The sequence below is a fragment of the Doryrhamphus excisus genome, chromosome 7 (genome assembly GCF_030265055.1).
Source record: "Doryrhamphus excisus isolate RoL2022-K1 chromosome 7, RoL_Dexc_1.0, whole genome shotgun sequence".
In the NCBI taxonomy this organism is placed as follows: Eukaryota; Metazoa; Chordata; class Actinopteri; order Syngnathiformes; family Syngnathidae; genus Doryrhamphus; species Doryrhamphus excisus.
The window spans coordinates 15,599,385-15,610,225 of record NC_080472.1 but is presented as its reverse complement, the minus strand read 5'-3'; the positions used below and the strand labels follow the sequence as shown (position 1 = coordinate 15,610,225).

Genomic DNA, 10,841 nt, shown 5'->3' with positions numbered 1-10,841 from the left:
AACAAAGATGACTACCTAGAGAATGAAGAGTGTTTGATGAAAATCTTTTCTAGTCAAACAAAAAAAAAACACACACAAAAACAAAGCAAAATTCAGGTTCAAGTACTGCTCAGGAATGCGATTCATAATAATAATCCTGGGATTTTTTTCTTTGCAGGCTAAAGCAGATTTTGTGGTTACTTCAATCCCCCACTGTTGACTGCATTCATCCCCACAGAAACATGGACACAGGTCCTGCAGTTTTTACTAAAGGAATAGTTTGGAGACAGACTTTCTCATTATAAAAGCTTGTAAAAATTGATATTACACTTTGTTACAATAAGGGAGTAAAAGCCTTCAAGTGTTACATACGTAATACCGGTAATAACTATCAAAGTTATTAATATTGATGTGTAGATTTTAGGAATCGGGTTGTCTGTTAATACCGGCATGATAATGTTTCCTTCATTTTTTTGTAGAATGAGAATAGCGCTTGTCCTTTTGGTAAAATGGAACAATATACAGTAGCATAAACTATGTATTCCCATAATTGTAAATGCTAAGTATTTCCAAGAAATACAGCAAAAAAAACCAAACAACTCCAACAACGTGGTATATTAATAAACAAATAATTGCAGAGGCCCTGGTTCCTCCTAAGACTAATACGGGAATAAGTTCTTAGTAATCAGACGGCTCCACCTCCTCCCCTCACTTGTTGCTCTGCCCTCCTGGTCTCGCTTGCATGCCTGCGGAATAAAAATGCGCATGGCCTTTTGTCCCAGTGGCTCAAAGCAGCGCTCAGACAGCAGAATACCAGCTCTGGCTCAACATGGCTGCTTGAAGAGGAGCCCGGCAGGAGGAAGCCCCCCCCCCCCTCCCACTCCCATGGGAGCCTGAGGATGCACTAGGTACCGGATTCCACCATTCCACTGGATTTCTAGCAGTTAAAACCAAGGTAACTTAATTGCTGTTGAATGTTGTTTTTCTCACTTTGGAAGCCAGTTATTTATGCTTTATAAGCCCACATAGTGTTTACATAGATATGACACAGCGGTTTTTCAGGTTTCACCGTATTATAAGCACCTTGGCTTGATTTTGAGATGATTGCATTCATGTTTCTTCATCTGAAAATTTTAAATAGCTCTGTATCTCTTTGCAGTCCGTGACACTCGAGTCACGCTTTATTGTTACTTTATAATGACAAGATGTCATGAAAGACATCTTTCTTTGTCAGATTTGCTAGCAAAGCAGAAGGCCGGTGGATATACTGCAAAGTTAAAGATGGAGGAATCATTTGAGGACAAAAAGAAAATGACCAGTCAGCAGGCCCTATGCGTCTCTGATGGAAATATTGCTGGAAAACACCGCAGCACCTGGACTCTCAAGGTAGAAATGTAATGAAACATTCGATATCCTCGCACACCATTTGAATTTCCCTGCCTTCTGTGTTTTCCAGATGTTTATCGTAGCGCTATCCTTCGCCTATTTCTGTAAGACCCTAACAGGAACCTACGTCAAGAGCTCCATCACCCAGCTCGAGCGGCGTTTTGACCTGTCCAGTTCGCACATTGGACTCATAGATGGCAGTTTTGAGATGGGTACAAATCAATACCGATCGTTATGGGACATTTTAGTCCTGACGGTGAGATGTAAAACCTCCTTTATTGTCCTCTTTCTTTGTGTTGGTTTGTGTTTTCCCGGAGGAAGGCAACCTGTTGTTTCTCGCTGTGGTCAGCTACTTTGGCGCCAAGATGCACCGGCCTAGACTAATCGCTGGGGGCTCGCTTCTCATGGCAGTGGGGGCACTATTCACCGGACTGTCACACTTTATGATGGGACAGTAAGCAAATTACCAGACTACTGTACAGTACACACACTCACTGGACACTTCATTAGGTACACCTCATTAATAATCATAACAATCATATATAGCAGATTTCATTGCAGCAACTATATTGGGTTTCATCTGTGCAAACAAACACTAAAAATAAACAAAATGATATTCTTTTTATTTTACAGCTACAAGTATGATACAGTCATCCCGACTTCCCAGAATGCCAGTCTGAGCACTATTGCGTGTATCAGTCCAGAGAAAGACGTGTCCCACTGGAATGTAACAGAACGCAACACAACACAAGGTACTACTGTAGTCCCTTGGGATTAACTTCCTTATATCCCCGCTCCACAAACACCTACATGATCAGCAGCATTCCCACATAAGCCTCAGTTGTGTCAAATTAAGCTTCTTACAGATACTTAACAAAGTTGAAAACAGTATAAGAAGCCAAATAGAAGACTTATTTAACATGAAACCCGGTGAGACTCAATACGCTGGCTCGCTTTCAACTATTCCTGGAATGTACTACTCGGATTTGCCCTGATGCCCCCAAACCATCATTCCAAATGGACACTATTCCACTTCTTTTTCCAGGTGAAACGGTAGAGACAGAGTAGAGACGTACTACACCGGTCTGTCAGTATGAAGAGAAGCTGAGATCAAACAGGAGTACTATATCGATGACTACATGTGTAGAGCAGTTTGGAAACATACAGTATCTATACATCCGTCTTGTGTTGTGTTTAATGTTCTGTTCTATCAAAACACATCAGAATGTAGTGTATTAACCCTGCTCACAGATGACTACATACAGTGTTTTGGTTCTAAAAGAGGTTTGTTATATGTGTTTAACACAGTAAAGGTGATAGATTGTATTTTTTTCATTGGGAGTGTTGTGCTAGTAAAGGTTGCAATGTCACAATCTGAACTTTGACCCACGCTACCAAGGTACCTTTGAATTGAGAGAAGCATGTATGGATTTTGGGTGGCACAGCGGATGAGTGGTTAGCACAGCTAGGAGGTCTCACAGCTAGGAGATTCGAGTTAAATTCCACCCTCGACCATCTCTGTGTGCACGTTCTCCCCGTGCATGTGTGGGTTCTCTCCGAGTACTCCGGTTTCCTCCCACATTCCAAAAACATGCTAGGTTAATTGGCAACTCCAAATTGTCCATAGGTATGAATGTGAGTGTGAATGGTTGTTTGTCTATATGTGCCCTGTGATTGGCTGGCGACCAGTCCAGGTTGTACCCCGCCTCTCGGCCGAAGACAGCTGGGATAGGCTCCAGCACCCCCGCGACCCTCATGAGGAAAAGCGGTAGAAAATGAATGAATGAATGTATGGATTTTAGCCCCGTCGTCAGCTTCCTTAGCCGTTTCTTTTCCAATTTGAAAACATCATCTTGTCTATCAACCCTGCCTCTCGCCCGAAGACAGCTGGGATAGGCTCCAGCACCCCCGCGACCCTAGTGAGGATAAGCGGTGGTAAATGAATGAATGAATAAATCTTGTCTATCACACACTGTGTTTGTGCAGCCTGTGAAAAAGAGCCTAGTTCCAATATGTGGATCTATGTGTTCCTGGGGAATGCACTGCGGGGGATCGGAGAAACTCCCGTCACGCCTTTGGGCATCTCATACGTCGATGACTTCGCTAAAAGTGAAAACTCTGCCTTCTACATCGGTAATATCCTCATCTCTCCGTTTAGTCTGCATGATCAGAAACTTCAACATTTCGACTTTCCTTTCACTGACAGCTTGTCTCCAGACCATTGCTCTCCTTGGACCTGTGTTTGGCTACCTCCTGGGGTCCTATTTTGCCAATATATATGTTGACATTGGATATGTTGACATAGGTGAGCGAGTCATGTGATACTTTAGGTGTGAACCCCATTAAATGCATCTCTTCTCTCCCAGAAAGTGTGACTATCTCTCCCAATGATGCACGCTGGGTGGGAGCATGGTGGATGGGCATGCTAGTATCTGCAGGACTGCTCTTCCTTTCCAGCCTTCCCTTCTGGTTCTTCCCTCGCTCCTTGAACTCACCAGAGGTAGAAGAGGCCAAGTCTCCAATGGAAGAGACCCTGGGTGTCAGAGCGAATTCATCTAACAACAAGCCAGCTAAAAAGCTAACTGAAATCGCCAAAGGTATGATGGAGGATGACTTTGAAGGGGCTCTATGCCTCTATTCCAACTATGTGGTTGTGACTGGTTGGGCAGAAATGGTAGCATGTAGGCATGACCGAACCTGAGCGTGTCGGCCATGAAGAAAAGAATTTAGAATAATGGGTTCCAAGAGTACTCAATCAACACGAACCCCTTTCTGCTCTGAACTACTTTGATCTTCCCAAATTCCTCGCAAGTCTACCAGCCAACCGACACCATGGGAGGCTCGTAATTCGCTCTGGATTTGAGCGCGTCGCTCACCGGTGTCGCTGGCCACAAATGCTCATCACCTTCAGTGTGCAGGGTTTTTGTACGCGTTGGCAATGTGTTTCGCCAATCGCTGTATTTTGCCACGTTAGCCCTGAACAGCAAGTGTGGCCAACCTGTCAGTCGTGATCGACCGTACTGTTCAGGGTGGACTTCATGTTTTTACGCCGTACACCTTGCAGCAGTGGTGTGTCGGTCATGAACGAACGGGTCATTTTTTGTGAATAGAATAAATTAGGTCACAACCCCTAAATACCCGTTCAGTCTATTCAGTTGCAAATGCTTTTTTTTATTGGCTGCAGAGTCAGTTCACCATTCCTTTTGCAGGGCGGGACTATCTGCGTGCTTGCCTGTCTTATCCTATCGTCCAAAGAGAAGCCTTGCTCTTGGGTGGGTTAGCTGACTGAAAGACCGAGGCCGAGAAATTGACCGACACTGTCGGTGACCTTGTTCATTCCGTTCACAAAAAAGAACTAGTTCTTTTGACCTGTTCGTTCATGACTGACACACCACTAGTCATCACCTGTTGTTGCACTGTTGAGTTGGAACGAACGTGAACATGAGTGAACGGACTGACTCGACACGGCTGACCGGGTCTATGCACAGGGGGAGATCACAGGCAAACGACGAATTGACCGAAATGACCGAAATGAACTGATCTTTTTGCTAAATGAACCGGAATTAAATGAATGGTTTTGCCCACCACTACATTGCAGGGCAGCTCAGGGTCCCATTGTGTGTGGATGAAGCGCTCCAGTGAATTTGCTTAAATCACATACAGTCCTAGCTCTCAGCTACAATCGTAAAAATATTAGGAAAAATAAGTGCATTACCACGTCAGATCTTGCGTAGGTTCACGGGCGGGATGAGGGATTTTCGGCTCAAAAAGGTTTGTGACCACTGTTGCGCAAAACACAATCTTGAGATTTACAGACCATTTTATTAAAAGCTTACAATACTACCCCACTGGGATCCAATATCATTTTAAAAGTCCCTGAAATGAGAAATCCAGTGCCTCTATAGTGGTACTCTGTAACTTCATTCTTTCATCTCTTCACCCCCCCCTTAGGGTTTCTTCCCTCGCTGAAGCATCTGCTGTGCACTCCCACCTACTTCCTGCTCATTTGTGGAAGCACTCTGAAGTTCAACTCCATTGTTGGCATGTACACCTTTAATGCCAAATACATAGAGCAACAATTTGGACAGTCTGCATCCAGAGCCAACTTCCTCATCGGTAAAAACTAGCATTGTCTAACTGATTGATCGCTGCTGCCCAGATGGTTCAAGGCACACAAGAGACTTATTTATGATGTTAATTAGTGAGTTTTATAGGCGCAACTATGTGTTATAACCTTTACTTGCAGCCAGGAAAGGTCAAACATCCTTAATGTATTGTTATGTACTGTAGATTTAAACAATGCAAAATGTAGCATTTAGCAGGATTTACTAGCAATTGAATATTATGTTTCAAGTACTTGTACAATAAGTACCATTGTAGACCATGACCAGGGCTCATGGAATTATGTACTATGGAATGAGGAAGTCTGATGTTAGTTTTTATTCTGGCAGGAGTGCTGACGCTGCCTGCTGTTGCCTTGGGGATCTTCCTAGGAGGCGTGGTGATGAAAAGATATAAGCTAAGTGTTGTGTCAGGTGCTCAGTTCTCTTTAGCCCTGTCCTTCATGGCGTACCTGCTCATGCTGCTGAAGTTTGGCACCAAGTGTGACAACACACCCGTGGCCGGACTGACAACCTCATACAATGGGTCAGTGCCGAGTCAGAAATACACTGATTCTGTTTTTTTGCTGTTCTAAAATATAATTCTCATTTACTAACAGGACACCGGGGGTGTTATATGGTGGCCAGACGCTCTTTGCAGAGTGTAACGGCAACTGCTCATGCTCAGCAGACGACTGGGACCCGGTGTGCTCAGACAGTGGCATCACGTACATCTCTCCATGCATGGCTGGCTGCCTCAGCTATAGTGGATACGGCAAAAATACGGTAAGACTACATTGCATTGCAGAGTACCAAATAGTCTCTTGGATACCATGGAGATATGCCCTTATGACTTTGTTTTTAGTTGATGAGAGAAATTGCAGTTTTAACCATATTAACCAACGTCACCAAATATGGTTCCCATAAATGACTGACAAGATTTCGTACTTCAATGAATAAACATGGCATTTGTAACCCTGTTACCAGGTGTTTCACAACTGCACCTGTGTGTCCGCCTCCTACCCAGCGGGAAGCAGCACATCAGTGAAGCTGGGGCAATGCCCTCAAGCCAAAAGCTGCAGTCGCAGTTTCAGCTCCTACATGGCGGTCTCGGTTCTCAGTGCCTTCATCAGCTCCCTGGGAATCACACCTGCTTATATGGTCATTATAAGGTTGGTTGGTTCCTGCTTCGGTGTGTAACTAACGATTATTGTCTTAGACAATTCATCTGAAGCTTGTTGTTGTGATTGATCTAGTAATCAGGTAGGCCCTGGTGAGTTTGTGGTTTGGTCCGCAATGTAGAAGAAATGAGAGAAAAATGTCATCAATGTTTTCCAAAGTCAAAGCTGGTGTATGTCAATATATAATTGTCTAATACCATAATCACATAAAACTCTGATTGGAGCATCCCTACCTAATTAATTGCATAATAAAACATCAATTCATTCATTAATAGCTGCAGCTCTAAACATATTGCATGTTATGATTTAAGAGATCATTAAGAGAGAGTGCAGAAAACATGTAAAATGTAAATCTGTATTATTTGTTATTACAGATGTATTCCCCCAGAGCTTAAATCCCTTGCCTTGGGCTTACAAACCATGATAATCCGTGTTCTTGGTAAGTGTTAATATTAAATCTACAATTATATTGTATGGACTGTACATACTGGATCTAACATTTTCTCACTTTTTTTAGGTGGAATTCCAGCTCCAATTTATTTTGGTGCATTTATTGATTCAACGTGCCTGAAGTGGTCAGTGAAAAAGTGTGGAGGCCGAGGAGCATGCCGCCTTTATGACGCTGATATGTACAGGTATGCAATTATCATTCGTTTTCTACCACTTATCCTCACGAGGGTCGCGGGGGATGCTGGAGCCTATCCCAGCTGTCTTCAGGCGAGAGGCAGGGTACCAGCCAATCACAGGGCACATATAGACAAACAACCATTCACACTCACATTCATACCTATGGACAATTTGGAGTCGCCAATTAACCTAGCATGTTTTTGGAATGTGGGAGGAAAGCGTTGTACCCGGAGAAAATCCACACATGCACGGGGAGAACATGCAAACTCCACACAGAGATGGCCGAGGGTGGAATTGAACGTGCTAACCACTTCACCGCCGTGCAGCCCTGCAATTATCATATTAAACCGAATATAAATTAGTAATGTTACCTTCAAAAAAGTTTGAAAAAGACCTTCGTGCCGTCGTGTCTTCCCAGATCGACTACTGAAATAGCCTCTTACATGTCTGAACAAGAGGGAGCTGGCTCAACGACAATCAGTCCAGAACGCTGCCGCAAGGCTTTTTACTCCCACCGACAGGAGATCCCACTTCACACCCATCCTCAAAACCCTCCATTGGTTATCTTTCCCGCAGCACGTTCATTTTAAAATCCTCGTTCTCACTTTCTGAGCTTTACACGGCCGGGCTCCGGCATACAGTACGTACATCGCTGCCCTGATCCAGCCCTACAGCGGGGCTCATAGCCTGAGGTCCGACCCGCAGCACCTGCTGATGGTTCCTTGCACCTTTTTTAGCACGGGAGCTGACAGATCTTTTAAAGCACACCTCATAACACACTAGTTCAATCTAGCATTTTTTTTGTTTAATCTGCTAACCGACTCTAACCGAGAGTTCTTTCCTTCCTGCAGCTGTCAGACCCCAAAACCAAAACCGCTCCAAAAATCCTGCCGTGCAATAAACTGTGCAATAAACCTGAGGCTTGATCAACATGTACACAACTGTAAATATTGTGTATAACGTCGTATTATTTGTATTACCTTGATTTAGCACTTTCTCTGCTCTTACAAAATACATTTTACTTAGTTACTGCTAGCGAGTCAGAGCTTTTTTTCCTGTCACTCATCCATTGTCAGGTTTTCAAAATAAAAGGTTTTCTATCTGTCTTTGCTGGAGACAAAACAAAGCGCAAAATTCATTTCCCTATTTTTTTTTGCAGGGTTGTCTTCCTGGGTCTGGTGACTGCCATCAGCGGCGTGTCCTTTTTCTTCACATTCGCTGTCATAATCCTCCTCCGAAAACAGTTCCAGAAGGACGAAGGTGCCACAAAAGAGCCAAAGGAAATTGAGCTTCACTCCCAATCGAGTGTGACGGAGGACGCGCTAAGTGCAAGTGCCTTTAAGGTGGTCGGGGAGGTGCCCGGGCATCGCATGCTAGACAATGGCCTCACTTCTGTGAAAACCACACAGGAGGGGCACCCGTCACATAGTGACATTGTAACAGTGCATGGAGAATATCAAAAATACAAAGTGGCCAAAGAAGAAAAGCAACAGTGTCCAGCCAAGAAAGTGACTGTTGTGAAAATAACTCATTTAAAAACAACCCATTCTCACTGAAGGCGTTGACTTTGCTTGTCTCCCGTACGCTAACAGTATTGTGTGCCTTATTTATGCTTAGCACTAGTCCCTCACCTACTTGAATTCAAATGTAAAATACAATATATTGAAGTGTGTCTTGTTGATATACAGCCATGTAATGTACTTTTTTATAGCATGAAAGCAAAAGATGCTACAGTATGTTGTGTTGTGCTCCAAATGTTTATGACGTGATAATTCATCAGTTACAGCAATGTTATTTAATACCACCACAAGAATCAGCACTCTATTGTTGGTTTTGCACTGTAATCCAAGTCTGCACTAAACAGTCAGGTACTAATATTAAATATTATACAATGATATGCATATTTTTATGTAGATCTTCTGTGTATCTTTTCCATACTGTCGATATCAGATTGTGATGCTATTATTAATGAAATCTTCTCGCTTAAAACGAAACGCTTACTCCAATAACAAGTGTTTGATGCATGTCCTATTGTTTTGTAAATAATATTCTGCCTTAAATGTCTTAAAATAACCTTACGTATGCAAAAAGTGTGTAAAAAGATTCACATGCACTCTCTTGATCCCGACTGTTTTGAACCCAGTGACTAGTGCAATAATAGAAGCACGTCCTCCTATACATTAATGCATCAATGCAGATATGTATATATGTTTATATATAAGGTGGAGTGAAAATGGCATATTTTAGCATATTTATTATACACGAAACCTAAAACCAATCACCAGCCCACGGGAATAAGGTCATTCATTTCCATGCAGCCATTTGTTTTCCATGTAGGTGTTTGTAACAGGAAGTTAATCAGGTAAGCTTTAGTTGGAAAGTTATTTCCAGACACAAGACTCACATTTTTCTGTAAAGAGAAGAATTAGTGTGCAATGTATTGCATCAGTCCTCTTCCTCTGAAAGTTAAGTTTAGCTATGACAAATCAGTGGCTTGTCTGTTATCAGAATGGACATACATTTGGGAGGAAAGATGACATGTAAAAAGAATGATGACAAATGGACAGCTATGATATGGAATGATATGTACGTAGGTGTCAAGGTGTTAGTATGCTATCTCAGCTGACTTTAGATGAGAAGCGGGGTACACCCTGGACTGGTGGCCAGCCAATCACAGGACACATAGAGACAAACAACCATTCACACTCACATTCATACCTATGGACAATTTGGAGTCGCCAATTAACCTAGCATGTTTTTGGAATGTGGGAGGAAACTGGAGAACCCAGAGAAAAACCACGCGAACATGCAAACTCCACATCGGTCTTCACGATCTCCTGACTGTTTGGCTTACATGCTCACCACTCAACTACCGTGCGGCCTGCCTCTTATTGTCTCCTATATTGGGTAATACGAGTGTAAAGGTGAATATAGGGGTGTTATTTCATGTCCAGAGGGCTCTAATAATGTTGAAAAAACACATTTAGAAACAGGTTATGTATGTTTTAACTACAAAATGTTCCATTTATAAATAAGAAATCCTACTTTGTGTAAATTGGAGTCTGGAAGCAATTATCCACAATAAAAGAGGGATTGCTGTACATCATTTTTATTAAATAATCTAATAAAATACATAATAAATAAAAGTCATTAAATGAAATCCTTTAACTCAATCACTCAATCATTATTCATTCATACTTGTTTGTTACATGTCCATTTAAATATTGAGCCGCCATTCATTATTGATGACAATACATTATTTAGCATCAAGGAAAGTCCAGAGGGAAGCAGGAAGGAGCTAAGCCAGGTGACCTCAAACTTCCGGGCTTCACTCTTTGACCGTGTCTACCTCCCAGGTGTGTGTTTCCGGGCGGGTCATTCTCACAGCGTGCACTAATGACATGATGAGGATGGTGAAGTTTGACAGATGTTACAGTGGGTTTGGGTGCAAGGGTAGAAGGGAGTGCCTTAAAGCACGGCTATGCATACATTATATGCCATGGAAGACCCCTGCGGTCTCCCTCATTCATTGTGAATTAAAAAAAAACAAAAAAACGCACAGCTATAT

The 10,841-nt window shown here is 42.7% G+C and overlaps 1 protein-coding gene across 1 annotated transcript; it reads left to right on the top strand.

Moving 5' to 3' along the window:
* Nucleotides 1-757: 757 nt before the first annotated feature.
* On the top strand, nt 758-9,265 carry LOC131132640 (solute carrier organic anion transporter family member 1C1-like). The gene is made up of 15 exons (XM_058078459.1): nt 758-934; nt 1,214-1,365; nt 1,436-1,577; nt 1,687-1,819; nt 1,999-2,117; nt 3,352-3,498; nt 3,572-3,670; nt 3,732-3,962; nt 5,317-5,481; nt 5,817-6,012; nt 6,086-6,251; nt 6,453-6,637; nt 7,021-7,085; nt 7,164-7,281; nt 8,433-9,265. The coding sequence occupies exons 2-15, from the start codon at nt 1,261-1,263 to the stop codon at nt 8,827-8,829; spliced, it is 2,268 nt and encodes a 755-aa protein (XP_057934442.1). The 5' UTR covers nt 758-934; nt 1,214-1,260; the 3' UTR covers nt 8,830-9,265.
* The last annotated feature ends 1,576 nt before the right edge of the window (nt 9,266-10,841 follow it).

What these genes read in the sequence shown, in the direction of transcription:
- LOC131132640 (XM_058078459.1), top strand. Translation starts at nt 1,261, where the DNA reads ATGGAGGAATCATTTGAGGACAAAAAGAAAATGACCAGTCAGCAGGCC. An exon ending in AGATGGCAGTTTTGAGATGG is followed by an intron (nt 1,578 to 1,686) that starts GTACAAATCAAT and finishes TCCCGGAGGAAG; the next exon opens with GCAACCTGTTGTTTCTCGCT. An exon ending in CTGACAACCTCATACAATGG is followed by an intron (nt 6,013 to 6,085) that starts GTCAGTGCCGAG and finishes ATTTACTAACAG; the next exon opens with GACACCGGGGGTGTTATATG.